The sequence below is a fragment of the Pygocentrus nattereri genome, chromosome 8, assembly GCF_015220715.1.
Source record: "Pygocentrus nattereri isolate fPygNat1 chromosome 8, fPygNat1.pri, whole genome shotgun sequence".
Lineage (NCBI taxonomy): Eukaryota > Metazoa > Chordata > Actinopteri > Characiformes > Serrasalmidae > Pygocentrus > Pygocentrus nattereri.
The window spans coordinates 5,041,945-5,067,569 of record NC_051218.1 but is presented as its reverse complement, the minus strand read 5'-3'; the positions used below and the strand labels follow the sequence as shown (position 1 = coordinate 5,067,569).

Below are 25,625 nucleotides of genomic sequence, written 5' to 3'. Positions count from 1 at the left end.
ATCCAGTGGACAGTGTGAGTGAATTGTACCCCAAACACCAAATTTAACAGGGAGGGATGACGACACAATTGGGCACAATTTGGACGTGTTCACTGTGAGGTGGACTCACTTGTGTTCCCAGCTATTTAGACATTATTGGCTGTGTGTTGGGTTCTTTTCAGAGGACAGTAAATCTGCACTGCTATACAAGCTGCACACTGACTACTTTAAGTTATATCCAAGTTTCATTTCTATAGTGTCATCCCATGAAAAGATGTGAGGGGTGTTAGTGTGTGTGTGTGTGTGTGTGTGTGTGTGTGTATGTATATATATATATATATATATATATATATATATATATATATATATATATACACATATACATACATGTACTAGTACTTACATTTATATAACAGATACAAAATATGTTGTTTTCACATATATGTACCCATAAAAAATTACATATACATATCACATAAGTTGTTATTACATATATGTAATACAGGATATACACTTGTACCTATATTATATATAGGTATTAACATTTACACAATACATATGGAACTTTATCATTATGTATAGGCTTGTGTATTACCTTGTGTGCTGACACTGTGTTTGTGTTATTGTGCTTGAACTGAAACTAACTTTATGAAAGTTATGTAACTGAACAGCGAGGCTTTGTTCAGAAGTGTGGGATTATTGTAGCTTTGTGTTTGATTGATCTGGCTAATTGTTATATGTGACAGTCTGGATCACTTTAAAGGAAGATCTTGGTGGTAGGTAGAGCTACATATACATGAAGAGAGAGAAGAAAAGAACAGACTGAGACAGGCTGAGAGAAAGAGAGAGAGAGAGAGAGAGAGAGAGAGAGAGAGAGAGAGAGATTTCCGCATTATGCCAACAGTGCTGGCGACCTGCCGAATAGAGAGAGCAGGAAGGCTAAACAGGAATGAAGCCAACTCTCTCTCTCTCTCTCTCTCTCTCTCTCTCTCTCTCTCTCTGTCTCAGTGATCCATCTCCCTCCAATCCATCATTGCATTATTGCGCTATAAATGTCAGGAGAGCATATGTTTGTAAGCATGCATATGATGGTAAACAGTCACACCTGGGCACTGGTGGCTGTGTGTGTGTGAGAGAGTGTGCAAACGTGCATAGGTATGCATGTGCTATATTTGGATCATCACTCACCCCTCAAATCCCATTGACCTCATTATACTGTGAGCAATGCAATCACTCCAGCTTAGTGCTGCCCAGCCGGCACTGCAACCAATGGCCTGCATGCACTGCCGGCCTGCTCGCAGCACTGACCATACAAAGGTCAGTCTTCCACACGCTACATGTCAACCAGCTACAGTACACAAACTATTTTCCAGATTTTCATACTGTACAACACACGTTATCTGCAATCCCATTTCTCAAAAAGTTGGTGTGAACAATGTAAATAAAAACAAAATGCAATTCATTTACACCTTATATTTCACTGACAAATGCTTTAAAAACAACATACCCAATGTTGAAACTCAGAAATTTGATTGTTTTTTGAAAAATATATCCCCTTTTTTAATTTGATGCCAATAGCACATTCCAAAAAAGTTGGGACGGGGGCAACAAAAGCCTGGTAAATTTGCATAATGCTAAAAAAACATCTGGAGGTTGATTAGGAACAAGTCAGTAACACGATTGAGTATAAAAAGAGCATCTCAGAGAGGTGACCCAGAGATGGACCCTCACAGAGCAGGTACTATTTGGGTGGTGGGTCATTCTCAGCAATGCAGTGGTGTGTTAGTGTGTGTTGAGCTGGTCTGAGTGGATCAGACACAGCAGTGCTGCTGGAGTTTTTAAACACCTCAGTGTAGCTGCTGGACTGAGAATCGTCCGCCAACCAAAAATATCCAGCCAACAGCGTCCTGTGACCACTGATGAAGGACTAGAGGATGACCAACACAAACTGTGCAGCAGCAGATGAGCTGTCGTCTATGACTGTACATCTATAAGGTGGACAGGCAAGGTAGGAGTGTCTAATAGAGTGGACAGTGAGTGGACACAGTGTTTAAAAACTCCTGCTTCACTGCTGTGTCTGATCCACTCGTACCAGCACACCACTCACTATCACACCACCACCACGTCAGTGTTACTGCAGTGCTGAGAATGACCCACCACCCAAATAGTACCTTCTCTGTGAGGGTCCATGGGGGTCCTGACCACTGAAGAACAGGGTAAAAGGGGTCTAACAGAGTATCAGAGAAACAGATGGACTACAGTCTGTAACTGTAGAACTACAAAGTGCAGCTATACAGTAAGTGGAGCTGATAAAATGGACAATGAGTGTAGAAACAAGGCGGTGCTCATAATGTTATGCCTGACCGGTGTGTATATGGCACAAGCTAATATACAGCTAATATAAAATATTATATATAAGCTATATAATATATATATATATATAAAGCTAATTTACAGGCCCTGCCCTTAGTCAGGCCTTTAAGAGAAAAGAAAATACTACACATTTAAATGAAAGTGATTAACACTATATACAGTATATGCTGTATCTGCACACTAAATAAAGACAATACATACAGTGAAAGCACTCAGCTTATTTTGTCATGTCAAAATAAGTTATTTTGCCAACTTGTCAAACCGAACATAAGCTTAAGGTAACTATTAAGCCATAAACAGATGTATTATAATGCTAAATTACTGATTATTAGGCATTTTTACAGATAGAAACATGCCTTATGTTTAAGGTTTATAATTTATAGCACAGTTTATACTTCCAACCCAGTCAGACAGATTCATTATTGCATAAACAGCCTTGGGACCCTTTCCCCAGAAGGCCTTTTAAGAATAGCCCTGAAAAGCTGATGTTGCTAATGATCAATTAAAGCTGGTAGGTTCTGAGTTCAGCGTTATGTAATAAGATCAGGCTAATCGGCCCCCGTCAGCCTACCGTCAGTCTAGCATTTGTAGGTGAAGTGTTTCTCTATAGAGGATCTGACTGCAGTATACTTTCTGCAGGGCTGATTACAGCATTGTTTATGCAGATTTATTCACACACACACACACACACACACACACACACACACACACACACACACTTGTAAGCCGCTTCTCCTTCTGGGTCACGGGGGGTACTGGAGCCTATCCCAGTGGTCATCAGGCAGAAGGCAGGGTACACCCTGGACAGGCCGCCAGTCCATCGCAGGGCAGACAGACAGACAGATATTTGCCTAGGGGCAATTCAGTATGTCCAGTTGGCCTGACTGCATGTCTTTGGACTTTGGGAGGAAACCGGAGAACCCGGAGGAAACCCACGCATACACGGGGAGAATAAACTCCACACAGGAAGGACCCTGGTCGCCCGGCCGGGGAATCGAACCAATGAAAAATGTAACCACCTGTTGTAAACATGCGGACATGCCTGCTTACCTAGTACAGTGGTGCCACGGTTGTCTGCTCTGGTTTAACAAGCCAGGCTTATTACATACAAAGGTTTATTATTCAGTAGGTACACGGACTTCAATGCACTACGGATCTACTCCTAGGTTGTGTGTGTTACGTGTCTAACCTCTTATAACCCCTTAATAACTTGTTAAAGACTGATAGTGCAGCAAGAACATGGGAGGAAAACTACAAGCTCTTTCTTGCAGCCAGACACTTCAGGACAAGTTGTTTTTATTATTATTTGTTCTTATTAGCCCTATCATTAGTGATACCGCTGCGGATTTCTTTATCTCTGTGGGCGTGTCGGGTGGGATTTTCAACGGCTGTGCTTTCTCAGTGCATGCTGGGTATTGTAGTAAGAGAATATTAAAGGGCAAAAACACAAACGACATATAAGACTGTGAGTTCTGTCAGACTGAGGCTGAGCTGTGCAACAGAACTTTACATAGCATGTCGAATAGCACATGAAACGCTAGTTTTAGGCTGGAACGCCCCTTATTTAGGGTGTTTAAAGCAAGTCCGTGTATTTACATCTTAAGTTTACTGTAGATTCAGTTTGCGCGGTCTCAGTTCCTCTATTAACTGTTCAGAAGGTCAGAGTTTTCACATCTAACTGTGGAACTGAGCATGTACAGTGCTGTGCGAAAGTCTTAGTCACCCGAGACACATTTTCAAAATCTATTTATTTGTGTAGTTTTAAGTGTTAATATATGAATAAACAAAATTCATAGAATATTAATTAATAAAGATTATTTATATATATATATATATATATATATATATATATATATATATATATATATAAAAAAACATTTCCAAGCCTCTCCTCGAGGAAGCCCAGTATTATATGTAGTTAAAAAGCAGCTCCTGGTTTGACCAATCAGTGCTCAGTAAATTGAGCTCATGATGTAATTGATGATACTAACGAGTCTCTGTGGCGGCTGTGAAGGTGTCCAGGAAAAATATGGACCCAAGAAATTCTTGTTACTTTTTCTTGTTTTTATGTTGATTTGAATTATGAATACGACTTTATTCTAATGTATACTGTGATAAACTCACTGCTGAGGTCAACTGTTTAAAAATTTGCTTAGATGCCTAAAACTTTCGCACAGTACTCTACTTCTTTTTTTTTATTGTATAACTACGACGTCATTGATTATGAATAATGGAAGAATATGTGCCCATGAAGTCCCCCCCCCCCAATTAATATCACCAAATAAATAAATAAATAAACAAATAAAGTGTTACTCATACCCAGACATGGTCTCTAAGTCACGGTCTTTAAATTTGTTTATGTTCTATTATATTATACTGCAGTTAAACATAAATATCAAGCACCCTTCTGAAATAATGCCGTACATTCAGCTTCATTTAACAAACCCAAAGCACAGTAGCCGACCGTTCAACTTGAGGTCAGGTGAGGCAAAACGGCCTTTTTACAATGTGGCATTAATACTGTATGTGGGAAGAACACCAGGGAGAACGTTACATTTTTAAGCACCCTCAAAATATCATACAGCAAAACTAGGCGGAGCACAGGTGCCCTGAGGAAGAGAGGAGGAAATAAGCGACCGAGGGTCTACAGGAGGCTGGGGGCCGAGGGAACTATCTAGAAAAATTGGTCCAGACAAGAGAGAAGAAGCTGTTAGTGTTTCAAGGAACAGTGCAGGGAGGGAGGGGAGGGAGACACTGACTCTACTGCCTCAGAATAGAAAAATTAGTGCTTCAAGGAACGAACAGGGCAGAGGGACTAAGGGGATAACATTGAGAGGAGTTTCAAGATAACCGGCCCAGATGTTACTCAGGATGTGATTAATGCTTTAAATACAAACAAGCTTTAAACAGCACGCACGTCCTCCGTCACGCAGACCCACAGCGAGGAGGACGAGAGGTCATTCAGATGACTTTTCACCTTAATCCTTCAGATAAATGTACTGCAGCATTGCTACAAGTGTGGACGACGCACTGAGAACTGGCCATTTATAGCTCCACGTTTTATTATGTGCACTTTTAGACTGAAATACTATAAACTAGATGACCAAAACATCAACTGATAGTTTGTTCACAATTTATAGTGGGAATGTACTTGGCAAGAAGGGTAAGAACCCAATTATTATTAATATGTAGTAAAAGTAACAGATTCAAACTAATAACTATGAAGAGTTATGACATCATAACAGAAAAACAACAAAAAAAACCCAGAATAATAGTGAATAATAAACTGTAACAGTAATCTGTTGTCAGGAAAAATGTTGTTGGGCAATAGAAGTATTCTGAATATTCATTTTATTAATGTATTAATATATAAATATTATGATTTTTGCTATATAATATTATAAAAGTTGTTATAAGTTGTTCAAAATTAATAGTATATTAGCAGAGATGCAGCGCTACCACTTCTTCACTTCCGATACCGATATGATATCTGGTCTTTATTGGCCGATATCGATTACCAATACCGATACTACCTTTGTCTAATTCAATCTAGCTCATCGGTTTTGACGTTGATACGGTTTTTAAATATTTTTTAACACATTTTAAACATTTTATTTTGGTTAAAGCTCCGTTCTCTCTCACAAATAAAATGTAAATCATATCATAAATAATTCAATGAATTACATGTACGGTATTTGGCTGATGCTCTTATCCAGAGCGACTTACAAGTTGATCATTCTACACAGGTAGGCCAAGGCGGTGTTAGGAGTCTTGCCCAAGGACTCTTATTGGTGTAGTGCAGGGTGTTTGCCCAGGTGGGGATTGAACACCCAGTCTACAGTGTAGAAGGCAGAAGTGTTAACCACTACACTAACCAACTACACAATGAATGGCACTACTTGTTGAATACAACCATAGATAGTTAACTTAGATAGTTAAAAAAAAGATTTTCTTTAATTTACTATATATATACTATACATATGTATATAAAATAGTAATAATAATGTTCATCAACTGAAGTGAATTTAAAATATTTTACTGTAGAAATAGTTAAAACTGGAACTGATAAACCTGTAGTGTAAACACAGCTCAATGAGAGCTTGATTGGTGGAAAACATGCATGAAAGTGCTAGACAGTTCTGCTTAGAACCTTTTTTGAAAAGGGTTCTATATAGCACCCAAAAGGGTTCTTCTACTGTTACAAGCTTGACACCATGACAATAGAAGAACCCTTTGGGTGCTATATAGAAACATTTTCAGAGCTTCCATGTAGAAACATCTACAACACGTTCTCCATCAGTCTGAAGAAGCATTCCATGATGCAAAGAACCCTAATTTTTTTTAGTTTTTGCTCCAATTGTTCGACTTGGCAATAGTTGTTGATGTTCTACATTTTTTTAATAATGCGGAGTTCACAGAGTTCCTTGTTTCAGCTTGTTTAAAGGAGGGAAGGATGGAAAACTTCTCAGTCCTAGAAAGCTACAGTAGTGTTTTCCGCACTAGATTCAGCTCATTAAAGGCTTTGTGATTAGATGGTACGCTCTGGCAAGGTCGTTAGAGCAGAGGAAACACTGAACTGTATAGTGCAAACTAGAGTTTGGCACCCGTTACTCGTGTAAAGTACTTGGCATGAGGGTAAGAACACAATTATTATTAATATGTAGTAAAAGTAACAGATTCAAACTAATAACTAATGTTTAGAATCCACTAACTGGGTGACTCGAAACAGGAGGTGCTGCAGACTGGTAGGAACCTCTCCGGCGTAAATGTGCAGGATACCAGCTAGTGGCTAAGCCGATTAGCCCTGCTGGGTCATCGTGGTTAGGAGAGTTAGAGGAATCTCTACACCTGCACTGAGAGGCTAACACCGGAAATGACCGTGACACATCGCTAAATCATCTCTTTATGCTGGTTATACAGCGGCTTAGTGGAGTCAGCCTCAGATTAGAGCTACCGTCAATACAGCTCCATTCGCTCGACAGCAGGAAGGTACTGGGTTTTCTAGCATACAGCAGCTCTTAGGAGCGTAAATCTCATGCCTCAAAATGATTCGATTAATCAATTATGATAGTGAATCGTTCTTCAGGAAACGATTCAGTGCTTTGAGACTACTTACGCTTCACCACAATTCAGACTTGACTCAATTGTTTTGGTTCAAATAATTACGTTTAAAAATAATCTTAAACACTAAAACCATAAAGTGGCAGTTATGTGTGTAAATCTATGATGATTTGATTCAGTTCGGTCAAAGATAATGATGCTTTCGAAAATGATTCAGTGAGTTGAGTAAACTAATGTTTCATCACAATTAAGTTCGATTCAATTATTTTGATTCAGATTATTCATAATTAAAATACTCTCAAATATTCAAACCATATGGTGGCAGTTAGGGGTGTAAATCTATGTCACAATGATTTGATTCAGTTAAGATAAAGATGCTTTACGAAATGATTCAGTGTTTTGAGAAATCTTACAGTTCACCACAATTCAGACTGACTCAAGTGTTTTGGTTAAAATAATTACGTTTAAAAATAATCTCAAGTACTAAAACCATAAAGTGGCAGTTATGGGTGTAAATCTATGATGATTTGATTCAGTTCGGTCAAAGATAATGATGCTTTCGGAAACGATTCAGTGAGTTGAGAAAGCTAATGTTTCATCACAGTTAAGTTTGAATCAATTATTTTGTTCAAATGATTCAGATTTAAAATAATCTCAAAAACTAGAACCATCTAGTGGCTGTTATGGGTGTGAATCTATGAAATCACAATGATTTGATTCAGTTCAGTCAAAGATAATAATGCTTTACGAAATGATCCAGTGTTTTGAGAAAGCTTACATTTCACCACAATTCAGACTGACTCAATTATTTTGGTTCAAATAATTACGTTTAAAAATAATCTCAAATACTAAAACCGTACAGTGGCTGTTATGGGTGTAGATCTGTGGATTGATTCACTTACAATAATGATGCTTTAAAAAACGATTCAGTGCATTGAGAAAGCATATATTTCACCAAAATTGAGTCTGGTTCAATTATTTTTGGTTCAAATGATTCAGAATTAAAATAATCTCAAATATTCAAACCATATGGCAGTTGTTATGCGTGTAAATCCACAATTTCACAGTCATTTCATTCATTTATGATTATGATTCTTTAGGAACTGATTCAGCTAAAACAATTCTCCACGATTCATTCACGATTCAATTTGATGACAGAATGATTTTCCAGAAAAATCTCAAATTCTGAAACTGTTCACTGGTTATTAGGGGAGCGAGTCTTCGACATCCAAATGATTCACTTCAGTGCATTATAAAAGCGTATATTTCATCACAACTCACTCTGATCAATTATTTTATTATTTACTCTGATCAGTTATTTTGGTACAAATCAGAATAATGCTAAAAATACTGTGCTTTTTAATGAATCACAATGAACTGGTTCAATTACTACCATTATTCTTGATGATTGATGATTCACTGCATCCTGAAAGCTTCCATTTCACCATGATTCAATTTGATTCAAATTATTTGGTTAGTTATTTTAAAAATAATCTCAAACTCAAACTATTTAATGGTTGTTAGTGATATATGTCAAAGCACAGTTTTGAAGTTTTGAATCCTTTACAATTATGAGTCTTTAGGAAATGATTCAGTGAATCATGAAAACTGAAACTACACCATTAATTGATTAGATTATTTTGATATGATTCAGAATTGTTTTCTGTTTTCTCCAAATGATTCAATGCATCGCAGACTATTTTGGTACGATTCATAATTATTTAACACTGAATTGACAGATGTAACTAAAGGAACTGTTTGCTCTATTCCACAGTAGAGGAATAGAGACAACAGTAATACACCAAGCTGTGTTTATTTGCCACATTTGTAAAGAGCCTGAGAGCTCGATATCTTACTGAAGATTATTATTATAAGGGATTATTATTGATTCTTTCAGTGTAAAATGAGTGCATTCGAATAAGCACCTTCATTTTTGCAGCCACAGAAGTTATGAATGGATTGCCAGTAGCTCCATTTCATTGAAAGGCTCTGGGACAGTGACAGTGTGTCTGTCAGATATAAATATGTGTTAATGAGAAAGAGAGAGAGAGAGAGAGAGAGAGAGAGAGAGGAAGGGAGGGAGGTATGTTAGGGAGGGGTAAGGGAGTGAGTGTATGAATGTGGGTGATGTCATGGAATGATCAGTCATGTTTAAACCTGAAGTGGTGAAGGAGCTCAGAAAGATATAAATACACATCACCACACTCACACACAGCACTGTACAAAAGGCAGTGACCACCTTCATGTATTTCATTTCCACTCAAAACGCCCATTAAATACAAGTTATTCATTCTTCAGTCTCAGGAAAATGCAGAAATTGTTTATTTATCAGAAAATGACACAGAACCCTCAACAGCTAACTCTACTCTCAGCTGTTTGAGTGTTCAGTGAGTGACTCTTTACCTTAATTCCAGCTTCCACTCTTTTCAGGAGACTCACTAGCCACGTTTAAATGCAGCCTAATAATCCATTAATAATCCGACTAATAGCTTATTCTTAATGGGAAAAGAATAAGTCCATGTATACACATCAATTGGAATAGGCTAGGCCATTTGGAATACAGTTTCTGTCTAACTGATTAAGGTGGGTAATCCTGTAAATAATCTGTTAAATAGAAGAATAACATCCATGTAAACGCCTGTAACTGATTACTTTCCCTATCGGAAAGTTTAAGTACGTTCTGTGTTCTATGTGCGTCGCATCATAGTGAGAGTTTATACCGTTCAACATGGAGGAGCAGAAACTGGTCTGCAGAGGAGACTAAGTTTATGCTCTGGTCTTTAAAAGACGGTGGTGGGACGGACGTCCAGCTTATGAGTCTCGGAACACGACGTCTTCCTCTCGGCCTTCTTTAATAAGGACATGTGAAGGACGTTTTCCTGAGTCTGACGTCATTTTAAAGCAATTAAAAACACAATCACTGCTCACTGCTGCTCATCTCACTCTGACTGGACTCACGGGATGCTGGTTGTCATGGTAACGTCTACACCAAGTGGTTCTCCACGCATGCGTGTCATTTTGGCTAAGATTACTTGTAGTGAGCATGTAAACAAAGGTTTTCCATCAGGTTGTTGAGTAGAGTGAGAATAAAAACCTCAGTCTTAATCTATAATTGGAATGTATTCCATCGGATTGACAGAAATTTTTGCATGTAAACACAGACACTTTCAGTTTCTCAAAGAATCTGCAGACACGCCTCCAAAGTTTAGTCTTAGAAGCTGGTTGATGATTTTCTGACATTCAGTGGTGTTGAGGTCTGGACTCTGGAGTGGTCAGTCCATCATTCAGCTTTGTGTTTTTTTTGTCCATTTCTTTTTCTCAGTAACACCACAATTTTTTGTAATGCTATTAAAGCATTTTCCCAACTTCAACCTGCAAACCCTCCGTAGTTTCTGCATGAAACTCAGCTGTTCGTGTGCTGTTGCTATGACACCGCTAGGGCTCTTTCAATACAGCTTTGAAATGACCATTTCTATTAATGTTTTCCCTTGATAAAAGTTATTTCCAGCTGCTGCCATGCTGTGAATCTGAAATATCGTTTACAAGTAAAACACAGCGCTGTTTTCAGTAACAAGAAACCCACAAGCTGAATTAATGAGAGTGAGAGGCTACAATCACAGAGAAGCTGAACCACTGACTGCATATATGATATATATGAAATATATATGTTTTGGCTGTATATATGATATGTATGATATAAACTCACTGGCTTTATATATAATATATATGACATATACACTCGTTGGCTGTATTTATGATATGTATGATATTAATTAGTTGTATATATGAAATATTTGATATAAACACTGAATGGCTGCAATTATGATATATATGTGTGTGTGTGTGTGTGTGTACGTGTGTGTGTGTGTGTGTACAAAATATATGGCATATACACTCATTGACTGTATATATGATATATACACTCTTTCTTTGGATGCACGGACTAATGCAACTAATTGTGATTAATTATTTTAATAGTTTGATAGCCCTAAATAGATATTTAATCTATCCATCATCTTCCGCTTCTCCGGGGTTCAGGTCGCGGGGGCATCCTAAGCAATGAGGCCCAGACCTTCCTTTCCCCAGCCACTTCCACTAGCTCTCCGGGGGGGATTCCGAGGCGCTCCCAGACCAGCTGGGCAATATAGTCACGCCAGCGTGTCCTGGGTCTTCCCTGGGGTCTCCTCCCTGGTGGACTTGCCTGTGACTCCTCACGAGGGAGCCGTCCCACAGGCATCCTAACCAGATGCCTGAACCACCTCAACTGGCTCCTCTCGACATAAAGAAGCAGCGGCTCTACTCCGAGTCCCTCCCGGATGACCGAACTTCTCACCCTATCTCTAAGGGAGAGTCCAGACACCCTGCGGAGGAAACTCATTTCGGCCGCTTGTATTCGTGATCTTATTCTTTCGGTCATTACCCAAAGCTCATGACCATAGGTGAGGGTGGGAACGTAGATCGGCCGGTAAATCGAGAGCTTTGCCTTATGGCTCAGCTCTTTCTTTACCACAACAGACTGGTAAAGAGCCCGCATCACTGCTGACTCAGCACCAATCCGCCTGTCAATCTCCCGCTCCCTTTTATCATCACTCGTGAACAAGACCCCGAGATACTTAAACTTATCCCTGACCCAGAGAGGGCTCTCCACCCTTTTCCACCTGAGAACCATGGTCTCGGATTTAGAGGTACTGATTCTCATCCCGGCCGCTTCACACTCGGCTGCAAACCGATCCAGCGAAAGCTGAAGTTCACGACCTCATGTCCCCAATAGGACCACATCATCTGCAAACAGCAGTGATGTGACCTTGAGGTCACCAAACCAGACACCCTCTATCCCCTGACTGCGCCTAGAAATTCTATCCATCCAAAATTATGAATAGAATCGGTGACAAAGGGCAGCCCTGACGGAGTCCGACTCTGACTGGGAATGAGTCTGACTTACTGCCGGCCATGCGAACCAAGCTCCTGCTTTGTTTGTACAGGGCCTGAATGGCTCATAGCAAAGAGCCATGTACCCTGTACTCCCGAAGCACCTCCCCCAGAATACCCCGGGGAACACAGTCGAATGCCTTCTCCAGATCCACAAAACACATGTGGACTGGTTGGGCAAACTCCCATGAGCCCTCTAGGATCCTGGAGAGGGTGAAGAATTGGTCCAGTGTTCCACGACCAGGGCGGAACCCGCACTGCTCCGCCTGAATCCGAGGTTCGACTATAAGCTGGACTCTCTTCTCCAGTACCCCTGCATAGACCTTACCAGGATTCCCCTGTAGTTGGAACACACCCTCCGGTCCCCCTTTTTTAAAAAGAGGCACCACCACCCCAGTCTGCCATCCAGTGGCACCACCCCCGATGTCCATGCAATGTTGAAAAGGCGTGTCAGCCAAGACAGCCCCAAAACATTCAAAGCCTTGAGAAACTCCGGACAGATCTCGTCCACCCCTGGAGCCTTGCCACCAAGGAGCTTTTTAACTACCTTAATGACTTCGGCATGGCCCATTCTGAGTCAATGTCCCCCACCTCCCTCGATATCTGGTCAAAGTTCTGACGGAAGTGTGAGTTGAAGATTGACAGGTTCTTCTGCCAGATGTTCCCAGCAAATCCTCACTATACGTTTGGGCTTGCCCGGTCTGACCGGCATCTTCCCCCACCACCTGATCCAACTCACCACCAGGTGGTGATCAGTTGACAACTCAGCTCCTCTCTTTACCCGAGTGTCCAAAACACATGGCCGCAAGTCCGATGACACGACTACAAAGTCAATCATTGAACTGTGGCCTAGGGTGTCCTGGTGCCATGTGCTCTTATGGACACCCTTGTGTTCAAACGTGGTGTTCATGATGGACAAACTGTGGTTTGCACAGAAGTCCAAAAACAGAACACCACTCGGGTTCAGATCAGAGAGGCCATTCCTCCCAATCACACCCCTCCAGGTCTCACTGTCATTGCCCACGTGAGCGTTGAAGTCCCCCAATAGGACAATAGATTCTGCAGGAGGAGCACTATCAAGCACCCTTCCCAAGGACTCTAGGAAGGCTGGGTACTCTGAACTGCTGTTCGGTGCATAAGCACAGACAGCAGTCAGGACCCGTTCCCCAACCCAAAGGCGTAGGGAAGCTACCCTCTCGTCCACCGGAGAAAACCCCAACATACAGGCGCCGAGTCGAGGGGCTATGAGAAAGCCCACACCTGCCCGCCGCCTCTCACCATGGGTAACTCCAGAAAAGAATAAAGTCCAGCCCCTCATATGGTGATTGGACACAGAGCCCAAGCTCGCGCACCAATTCAGGCTCCTTCCCCGCCAGTGAAATAACATTCCAAGTTCCAAAAGCCAGTTTCATCAGAACGCCAAGGCCCACGCCTTCGGACACTGCCCGATCCACAAAGCACCGAACCTCTACTACTGCCCCCCCCCATTGGTGGTGGGTCGATGGGAGGTGGGACTCATGTAACCCTTCAGGCAGGTGCCTGGCCGGGCACCATGAGTAAATGCCCGGCCACCAGACGCTCGCTGACGAGCCCCTCCCCCAGGCCTGGCTCCAGGGTGGGGCCTCGGTAACCCTGTTCCGGCCAGGATACACAAGTCCTGTTTTTTAATTATTTTCATAGGGGGAATTTTGGATCACACTTTGTCTGACCTGTCAGCTAGGACCAGTTTGTCATGGGAGACCCTACCAGGAGCTTTTGCTGCAGACAACATAGCTCCTAGGATCATTCAAGCATGCAAACCCCTCCACCATGATAAGGTGGTGATCCATGGAGAGGATAGATATTTAATATTATATATATATATATATATATATATATATATATATATATATATATATATATTTAAATATGCTTTAAATATTTAATAAAACTCCCTTTTGGTGAATACTTTAAATATGTAAGTCCTTGTGCAAGTTACTGTTGTGTGAAATAAAGTAGTACCGTAGTAGTAGTACACACACATACACACGCACACACACACACACACACACACACACACACACACACACACACAAAGACAAAGAAAGAGCTTATAGATATTTTCTCACCCCCACCCCCTCTCTCGTTTCTCCATTCCTTCTATCTACATGCCTTTTCTTTTTCTGCCAACTCTCTCTACCCATCTCTTTTTCTCTCTCCATCTCACTCTCTCTTTCTCCCTCTCTCCATCTGTTTCTCAGTGTCTTTATATCTCCATCTCTTCCTTTTGGCATGAATGTCTCAAGTACAGCATTCCTCTCTCTGTGTCTTTTTCTCATCTCTCTCCACGTTTTCTTCACCCTCGCACGCTCTCTCTTCCCGTTGCCAGGACAACCAGAGAGGCACGGGGTGAATGCAATCCACACAGCACTTCATCTTTCCAACCTTACCTTAACTCACCCTCACACACACACACACACACACACACCTCTCACAAATTAGACACACACACACAACAATTAAACTGAAAACCTACTCATCACAAATCACACTCACTCACACACACACACACACACATACACATACACACACACAAACACATACACACACCTGACCTGCTGGGTTCGGCTGCCTGAGTGAAGACGCCAAGAGCAAAAAGAAACAGACAGAGAGAGAACAAAATCAATACGCATCGACATGCAATACTGCACCAAGACAGCCACTGCACAAACAAGAGAAGGAGAGAGAGAGAGGGAGAAAGAGAGAGACAGAGAGAGAGAGAGAGAGAGAGAGAGAGAGAGAGAGAGAGAGAGAGAGAGAGAGAGAGAGAGAGAGAGAGAGAGAGAGAGAGAGAGAGGGAGAAAGAGAGAGACAGAGAGAGAGAGAGAGAGGGAGGAAGAGAGAGTCAGAGAGAGAGGGAGGAAGAGGGAGAGAGAGAGAGAGAGGGAGAAAGAGAGAGATAGTGAGAGAGAGACACACAAAGAGAGAGAGCGAGACAGAGAGAGAGACAGAGAGAGACAGAGAGAGAGACAGAGAGAGAGACAGAGAGAGAGACAGAGAGAGAGAGATATGGGAAAAAAGAAAGAGAAGCAGGAAAACTGTAACAGGAAGAGTAAAAGGCCTCCACACTGATGGTACCATGGAAGCACCAGAACTGCACAATAACTGGGGAAGTTGTATCTTTACAGGTTTTTCATGTTTCTTTTGAAATTAAAGGTGTTAATAGTGAGTCTGTGCTGCAATAACAGCCTCTACTCTTCTGGGAAGGCTTTACTCCAGAGCTATGGTGCTCTAAATTTCCCTGGCTTTGCAGACTGAGATTCGGGGTCCGTATCTTTGGTTTCCCCAAGGCTAGCAATGCGATCTAGGGCTCAATGGAAAGGGCACGTCATGCTCTACTGACCTTTCGATTCTGTCTTTATCACAGATTTGAATTTTTAAAGTTGCTTGTTGCAAAGCATTCCTTACTCCATCATCAGCGATTAGTCGACGTTGACTCGGCTGTAAAAATCAGCTTTCAAAAATCTGAAGCCGTGCACCCCCTAGTCCTGAAATGACCCGCTTGGGCACTTCATCAATAACGTCAAGTGAATGCACCACATTAGTCACGAACATTGTCGTGAAGATAATTCTCTCTGATTGGCTCTCAGCTGTCCTGTACTAGGGCTAGACATTAGAAACGCAGCCCCCCAGTGTATTTCAGTTAGAAGGCTGCTTCAGCTCTGTTGGACTAGAGAGGCGCCTGTATGCAGTGAAAAGACGCATCGTTGAGTGTCGAAAAAGTTCAAACCGTTACAACTTTTCCTGAAATGGATTCTGACATGGAGGCACGTCAACCAATAGAAACATGCAGGCAGAAAACAGATGAAAATCCAAGACGGAGGGGGCTCTGAGCATTGGTCCTGTCACCAGAAGATCAAGAGTTCGATCCCTGACGATGCTACAGGCGTCCGTGGCCGGGAGTCCAAGAGAGCACAGTTGGCCTCGTTCTCTCTGGGTTGGTAGGATGGCCCCCATTCTAACCCCATCACCAGCCTCGATGCTTGTCAGTCTGTTAGTTGACATAACAGATCTAGTGGTTGGCGTGTTCAGGTGTCCAGTGATGCTGTGCGAGCGGCAGTTGGAAAAGATGCAGTGGCGCTTCACAGGACTCAGAGGGAGCCTGGGTTAGCCTTCACGCTCCTAGTGCTGGTGGTATCATGTGACTCCAGGGAGTCCTAACTAGTGAAGGGAGAAAATTGTAGGGAAAAAAGATTCCGAGATGGAGGACAGTAGCGATGCTGTGTACTCTTTTCCTGTTCTACATTAATTCTTTGCCTTTGGCTCTGTACATGGCCCGCTTGGTTCTGTAAATGGCCATCGCTAAAATTTTCTTTTGATGGTCTGTATTTCTTTGTTTCTGGTCCAAATGTTTTGTTCCCACTGGATTTCAAATTGTACAAACTGCACCCCGCTCCAGCCATGTACATGCCTTATAGATGAACAAGATCTGCATGCATATGCATCTGCAATGTTACACTTCTGAACACTGGGAAAGCATACTGCGATCGCAGTGTGGGGCAGTATCACCAAATTATGTATCTATTATGCAGCCCTAGCACAAAACTGCCAACCAAGCGTTTCCTTCTTCACAGCTGATGAAAAGTTCTCCATATGGGTGGGCAGTATGATATGGCATCATTATCAAGATAGCCCTGATATTGAGTGATACTGACCATACTGAGAGTGTAGAAAATCCTCTGGAGTGGCAGAGTCATCGTCCTGTTGATGGGAGACTAAGAGTCTGAATTTGTGCTGAATAGCCAGTCGCTATTTGAGTTACAGTGCCTTGCACGAGTATTCACCCCTCTTGGCTTTTTACCTATTTTGTTACATTACAACCTGTATTTAAATGTTTTTTTTTATCTGAATTGTATGTGATGCATCTGCACAAAATAGTCTAAGTTGGTGAAGTGAAATGAGAAATATGAGAGATATATATAAATAAAACTTTGGAAATAAAAAACTGAAAATTGGCATGTGCATATGTTACTTTGCCTTGAAGCCCCTGAAAAGTTCTGGTGCAACCGATTACCTCCAGAAGTCACATGCTTAGTGAAATGAAGTCCACCTGTGCGCAATCTAAGTGTCACATGATCTGTCAGTATATACACACCTTTTCTGAAAGGCCCCAGAGGCTGCAACACCATTAAGCAAGAGGCACCACTAACCAAACACCACCGTGAAGACCAAGGAGATCTCCAAACAAGTCAGGGACAAAGTTGTTGAGAAGTCCAAGTCAGGGTAGGGTTATAAAAAGATATCCAAATCTCTGATGATCCCCCGGAGCACCACCAAATCCATTATCATCAAATGGAAAGAACGTGGTACCACAACAAACCTGCCAAGAGAGGGCCGCCCACCCAAACTCTCAGACCGGGCAAGGAGGGCATTAATCAGAGAGGCAGCACAGAGACCAAAGGTAACCCTGAAGGAGCTGCAGGTGTCCCAAGCAGAGACTGGAGTATCTGACCATACGACCACAATAAGCCGTACACTCCATAGAGCTGTGCTTTATGGAAGAGCGGCCAGAAAAAAAGCCTTTACTTACAGACAAACATAGGAAGGCTCGTTTTGATTTTGCTAAAAGGCATGTGGGAGACTCTCCAAATGCTTGGAGGAAGGTGCTCTGGTCAGATGAGACCAAAATTGAACTTTTCGGTCACCAACGAAAATGCTATGTCTGGTGCAAAAGCAACACATCTCATCATCCCAAGCACACCATTCCCACAGTGAAACATGGTGGTGGCAGCATCATGCTGTGGGGATGTTTTTCAGCAGCAGGGACTGGGAAACTGGTCCGAGTTGAGGGAAGATGGATGGTGCTAAGTACAGGGATATTCTTGAGCAAAACCTGTTTCGGTCTGTCAGTGATTTGAGACTGGGATGAAGCTTCACCTTCCAACAGGACAATGACCCAAAGCATACTGCTAAAGCAACACTCGAGTGGTTTAAGGGGAAATGTGTAAATGTATTGGAATGGCCTAGTCAAAGCCCAGACCTTAATCCAATTGAGAATCTGTGGTCAGACTTGAAGATTGCTGTTCACCAGTGGAAACCATCTAACTTGAAGGAGCTGGAGCAGTTTTGCCTTGAGAAATGGGCAAAAATCCCAGTGGCAAGATGTTGCAAGCTCATAAAGACTTATCCAAAGTGACTTGCAGCTGTAATTGCTGCAAAAGGTGGCTTTACAAAGTACTGACTTTTGCGGGGGTGAATAGTTATGCACACTGAAGTTTTGTTATTTTGTCCTATTTGTTGTTTGCTTCACAATAATAATAAAAAATAATCAAATGTTCAAAGTTGTAAACATGTTCTGTAAATTAAAAGATGCAAACCCTCAAATAATCCATTTTAATTCCAGGTTGTGAGGTAGCAAAACATGAAAAATGCCAAGGGTGGTGAATACTTTTGCAAAGGAACTGTATGTTATTGAAATGGACTACTGTTTTATTTCTAAGAGTTAAAAATGCTAGTGTGGCCTGTTAAAGTACAATGCTATTTATGTGTCAACTCTAATGGAATACACTAGAAACTAGTATATTTCATGTGTTTACTTCACCCACACAGTATGAGCCTCAGGCACTATAAAGGCTATTAATAATCAGGCATAAAAAGCCAGTCAGGGAATTTTACTGGACAGAAATCAGAATCAGAAAAAAATTCATGACTGGTGCCCCTCTTATCCTATTTATCTTTTTTAAGGGTTGTGAACAGACAAAATGCATTAGCATTTAAAAAGGCAATGAAAACCCACGAGCATCCGACCAGAGATTACTTTCTAAACATTTGAAAAAGACAAACTACTTAAGAAGGAACATGAGGAGGAATCAACTGGTAAAAAATAAAAGCAAACATAAACATAAACATAATGGCCTGACATCCAATCAGCTGCTTGTTCCTATGCCGTTCATGAGTTTGAGGATGTAATTTATCACAATAACATGAACATTTGGTCAGACTGTCCAGCCCTAATTGTGAAAACGTCCAGCACTGTGATATATTTGTTGGCATATCACTTCGTAATGAATCCAGCTGCAGCCGGGCTCCACGGCGTCACTGAGAGCGCATCACGCAGAGCGGCGAAACATATGAAACGCAGAACCGAGAGCGGCGCTGAATCAAACGTCATGCGGGGAGATGAAACCGCTGAGGCGCTCAGCGAGGCCCTGGAGCCAAACCGATTCCCAGAGTGAATTATTCAGCGGCCTGCGCTGGCGTATTCTCACAGCTCCAGGGTTTACAGTGTGCTCGATGGAAAAGACAGCATGAAGATACAGCGGCCTCCAAAAACACAGAGTACGAAACAAGCAGTAATCCAGACAATCGGTCAGCAGTCAGGATGAGTTTATATGGAAAATACAGCAACATGTGCGCTGCAGTTCTGACTGAATGACAGGTTCACTCCTCTGAGTAAACAGCCAACAGCAACAGTTGATTTGCTAAGTTCACTGTAAAAAAATGACTCGTCAGACCAACCTATAAGAAATGCTTCATGTGGTGATGAGCAACCTCAACTAGTTTTACTCAACTCAAAAAATGACATTCATTGAAAAAATCCTTCATTCAAAGTGTTTATTTAAGATGAATAAAACTAGTTCATTTACTTGTTACCACATGAAGAATTTTTAAGTTGACAAGACATTTTTTACAGTGTGAAAATATGGTAATACATCCTATATATATATATATATATATATATATATATATATATATATTGTTGGAAGAAAACCTTGTATCTCCAAAATGGTAACTTTACAGGAGAAGGAAAAAACCTGCTTGACTTTCAATGTAAGTCAATGGAACCAGGCTTTTTTCTAAGTCATTTTGGGATGCTTCTTTTGGTCCATTCTTCATGAAATTTACATACAATGTAAAGATCAAGAGGTATTTTCAAATAATATAAAAAAACGAAAAATGACAGAAATGGAGATACGAGGTTTTCTTCTGGCGGCAGTGATATGTGATGTCGTACATGAACACTGCTACTCTAACAAGCTTCAAAAACACATCAGTTAAGGATGTCATGCACCCTCAGACCTTTTGTCAGCAAGTCAGAGTCCTGCATTTGTGAATCTCTCTCCTCGCAGGACGGCCCATGCTCGTGGGAAGGCAGAGGCGGCCATTGCGGCGGCGCAGAAAGCCCAGGAAGAGTGCAGGTTGGCCAGGGTTGCAGCCAAAGAGTTCTCACCCTCCTTCCAGCATCGGGGAAACGGTGAGCACCACACAAACCTCCACATTCATCCAGCAACCAGCCAAGCATCTTCAGCACACACAGAACACTTACAGAGCAACAGGGCAGAGCAACACACAAAATGTGTGATTTATTCCAACATAGTTGCGTAAATATGAGGATGTCTTGCACAACAACAGTGATTTTGCAGTATTGAAACATTATTTTGTACACTCTTTGCTTGATTTGCAAACTTCTGCGAGCAATAGGAACGCACCAATCACAGCTGTCTCTGGTGTTGGCATGGCAACACATGGGATCAGCTTTGCCCCACTAGCCTGTACATTCTGACATGTCAAATGAATTGTTTTGTGTTTATGGTCCTGTTTTTCCAAAAGCAACTCATGCTGAGCTTCTGAAACCCAAAATATAAAGCGCCAAATATAAAGTTTCACCTCCTCAATGAGGCTCATCTGGCTTTAACAGGAAAGCAGCCTTCCCTGTCTCAGGATATCTCCATCACTTAAAGTTTGTTGGCTTTTTTTTGGCATGTTTTTATATTAAGACACAATTCTCAAAAATTGTGCGTAACGTGCAAAAACGTAATGCTTTATTTTGAATGGTAGAAGATTAATAAACTCTTAACAGATTATCAGTAACACAATAACATGTAATGAAAGTAACAATCATCTACTTAATGTAAGTAATGAATTGTTAATATGTTACTTTCATTATGCAAATCTAACATTACCAACATTACACAAAATCTAATCCTTACCCTGGACCTAATCCTAATCCTAACCTTAACCTCAACCCAAAACCTAACCCTATCCCCCACCCTGACCCTAACCTTAACCTCAACCCAAAACCTAACCCTATCCCCCACCCTGACCCTAACCTTAACCTCAACCCAAACCTAGTCCTAACCCCCAATTTGGCCCTAACCTTAACCTCAACCCAAACCTAATCCTAACCCTAGGTTCTACTTGAGTGTCCAACTCAAAACTAATTTTTGGTTGGTGGACTGTTCTCAGTCCAGCAGTGACACTGAGGTGTTTAAAAACTCCAGCAGCACTGCTGTGTCTGATCCACTCAGACCAGCACAACACACACTTAACACTCCACCACCACATCAGTGTTACTGCAGTGCTGAGAATGACCCACCACCCAAACAGTACCTGCTCTGTGAGGGTCCATGGGGGTCCTGACCACTGAAGAACGGGGTAAAAGGGGGTAACAAAGTGTCAGAGAAAGAGATGGACTACAGTCTGTAACTGTAGAACTACAAAGTGCAGCTATACAGTAAGTGGAGCTGATAAACTGGACAGTGAGCGCAGAAACAAGGAGGTGGTCAGAACGTTACGCCTGATCGGTGTGTATTTAAATGTATGAGGTGATTCAAAAAGATTAATCAGATTTCAAAATGATTTATTTCACTTGTAAATCGTTACAGATCAGTGCAGTGAACTGCAAACGGTTTAAATGAGCATAAAGTTCATGTAATTCTACAAGGTCTCAGTCTGAACCTCCTTTAGCTTTAAGGACAACATCAACACCACAGTCAAACTCATCCCAGACTGGATTGAGCGTGTCGGGTGTCGCTGCACTCACGGCTCTTTCAGTGGGATTTCGGAGATCATCCAGTGATGTGGAACCAATGGCTCTGAGCTGTTGGAGCTTCACTGCCCATGAAAATCACCCTGCACAGTTATGACTGATTCACTCTTATTGAAGTGGAGAACGCAGAACGCTTTCTGCTCAGGGGTCTCAGACTGAAGGGCTGATAGTCAGGACCCCCCTCTTTCAATTGGATTGTGATTGGTTCCTCGGCGCCTCACGGCTGTAAAAATATGTCGCTTTGAAACCGGATGAATCTTTTTGAATCACCCTGTACGGCAATAATGGTAACAATATCTCTGAGGTTAAACGATACATGATCAGCCTTTTCTTTTCCTCCACAAACAAGACATAACGCAAGAATATCACAACACTCCTGTACGTTTCAGTAAATGATTGCATGTCTGCTGCGTGTGTAAACACCTGCGTAATCTGATAAAGAAGGGAACAAATCAGATTTGTACTATCACAGTCTGCCTAGTAGTTGAATTAGCCGCGATGGATGGCAACTGTGCCGTCACGACCTCGCCACTCAAACAGATTACAGTATGTTAAACTCAATAAATAGAAACTGCGCAGTAAATGTTGCAGAAAAAATGGCATATTTAAGTGTGTTCTCTGTAGAGGATGTGTAAACTTCTTTACACTCCACTAGTCAGTGAAACATGTCATTTCACCGGTGACTGTATGATCTCACATTCTCGCTGTATAAGCACAAGTATGTGTGTGTGGGCGTTGTATATGTTCGGAGGAGGGTGGGGTGTCTCCCCCCATGGTGCAGTGAGGGGGTGAGTGATGGTGGAGGCAACAGAAAGATGAGGGGAGGTCAGGACTGACCTTTCTACAGCGCCCACGCGAAGAACACACACACAAACCTGCAAACAAGTACCGACACACGCCTACATTCACACACTATCACATCACATCAGTGTTTCCTAGCAGAGAGCTCACACACGCTGCGCTGGATTAGTTTATCAGGACAACACAAAGACCCACTCTCACTAAGTAATCTGCGAATGACAGAAATGGATGAAAGAACATCCCATAGCTAAAAACAGCCGTAGTAACCATCTCAAAGACTGAAGTTCTGTCATTTGGCACTTTGAAATTCTACAATTACAGACTGCGGTCCATCTGTTTCTCTGCATACTTTGTTACCCTGATCGTCGATGGTCAGGACCCCCATGGACCCCCAGAGAGCAGCTATTGTTTGGGTGGTGGGTCATTCTCAGCATTGCATTAACACTGACGTTAGGCTTATTCGCAATAAAGCAGCCTTTATTGGGCAGTCGTGGGCTGTAGGTTAGGGATCCAGCCTCATGACCGGAAGGTTGCCGGGTTTGATCCCCAGAGCCGACAGCACATGACTGAGGTGTCCTTGAGCAAGACACCCAACCCCGAACTGCTCCCCGGGTGCTGCGGATTGGGCTGCCCACCGCTCTGGGCAAGTGTGCTCACTGCCCCCTAGTGTGTCTGTGGTGTTTCACTGCCCAGATTAAATGGGTTAAATGCAGAGGTGAAATTTCCCTGTTGTGGGACTAATAAGGGTCTCTTAATCTTAAAAGCCTCCTGTGACCACAGTAACGATTAAGAAACAATATATTGTGCAGATGTAGGGTGGCACGTAGCAAAGTAATGCACATTTTCCCAAACTTTGTTTATTGGGTTTAACGAAAACATACAGCTGGATGACTGAAACATCAGACAAATGGAATGGAAGACTTATAGCCAGGCTAAAGGCCGTTACACACCAAACGCAATGCAGAAAAACACAGGAACGCAGACGGAATTTTTCCACATCAAAGCTGTCCACAAAGGTGCTTTTTTTTTTAATTTTGCCAGATTGTAAACAACATGAAAAAAAATATATGGCCAGATTATCACAAGAGTTCATCACAAGGTTGTTGGCTTCTTTAAAAAAAGGGCATACTGTGACACTCTGCAGGATGCTTTCCACTTTGGAAAAGCAAGAGTTTTTCCACCTCATTCAGGAGCCGAAACTTTCTAAGCTCTTTCAGTCACAGCTCTCGGTAACTCAGTTTGAGTTGCTTTTGGTGATGCAGCTCTACACTAGACGTAGTTAACAATAGAATTTGTTTGAGTGTAAATAAGGGCTCTTTTGCTCCTCGCAGAATGAGCAAACAGTGACACTAGCCACGTTACATGCAGCCTGATGATAATCCGACTAATAGTTCAATTGGAATGATACGTCCATGTATACACCTCAATAGCCCGATTGAAGCCATTCAGAATACAGTTTCTATCCGACAGATTGAGGTGGGTAATCCTGTAAATAATCCGTTAAATAGAAGAATAATATCAGTGTAAACGCCTGTATCCGATTACATTCCCTATCGGAAAGTTCAAGTCAGTTCTACCTGTGCGTCGCATCATAGTGAGAGTTTGTACCGTTCAACACGGCGGAGCAGAAACTGGTCTGCAGAGGAGGCGAAGTTCATGCTCTGGTCTTTAAAAGACGGCGGTGGGACGGACGTCCAGCTTATGTGTCTCAGAACACGACGTCTTCCTCTCGGCCTTCTTTAATAAGGATGTAGATGTTACTCATTGTCATGGGAATGTCTACACTAAGTGGTTCTCTACATGTGTGCATCATTTTGGATCGGATTACTTGTAATGTGCATGTAAACGGAGGTTTTCCATCAGATCGTTGAGTAGAGTGAGCATAAACACCTGAGTCTTAATCTATAATCACAGGGTATTCAACCGGATTGGCATGGCAACACAGACACTGAGCTACTGTTTTTGGAAAAGTGAAAGTAACCTGAAGAGTTTTTGTTTTGAGCTGCTTTTGCTGGAATACAGCTGCTACGTCATGCAAGTTAACATGTCAAAGTGAGTGACAACAGTGATTGGTTCATGCTGCTGGCGAAGGTTTGCAGAAATTGAACAGACGGCGAATAAAATGTCACATTTTCAACATCTGAAATGTGTTTGGTGTGCAAAACATTCTCAGCTATAAATGCGACGGAATCAATTGAGTGTCCTCTGAATAAAGTCATTCTTGCTTGGTGTGGCCTTGAGACTAAATATATAAGTAATTAAAATAATACAATTAGTTAAAAAATAGAACAAAAAACTATATATGTATCTGTGTGTGGGGGAAAAGCTGCATGAGTTAAACAAGTAAACACTGTGACATCAACCCACTAATTCCCTACAAAACATTTTGCAACATTTCCCAAATTGGACAAACTCAGGTGAGAGAATATGGAAGTTTAATCTTTTTAAAATATGGAAATATAGTCCCCACATGTTAGAACATTTGTTGGATGAGCCTTTATAGATGATTTAATTTTCCATGAGAAGGACGTCTTTGATGCAACATGTGTGACTTGAGCTAGAAGAGTTACAAGAGCTATAAACAAGAAGGGAAAGACAATGACACCAAACACTGCAATAAATACACTGGGCTTAGCTTTTCTCCAGTGAGGTTTGAAATAGTGTTGTCCATAAA

The 25,625-nt window shown here is 41.8% G+C and overlaps 1 protein-coding gene across 1 annotated transcript in view; it reads left to right on the top strand.

The window, feature by feature from the left end:
* Positions 1-25,625, top strand: part of jph3 (junctophilin 3) — a 93,406-nt gene that overhangs the window by 57,695 nt on the left and 10,086 nt on the right. Inside the window, exon 4 of the mRNA XM_017724599.2 lies at positions 20,451-20,575. Within this exon, the coding sequence (XP_017580088.1) occupies positions 20,451-20,575 (125 nt within the window). The remainder of the gene's footprint in view (positions 1-20,450; positions 20,576-25,625) is intronic.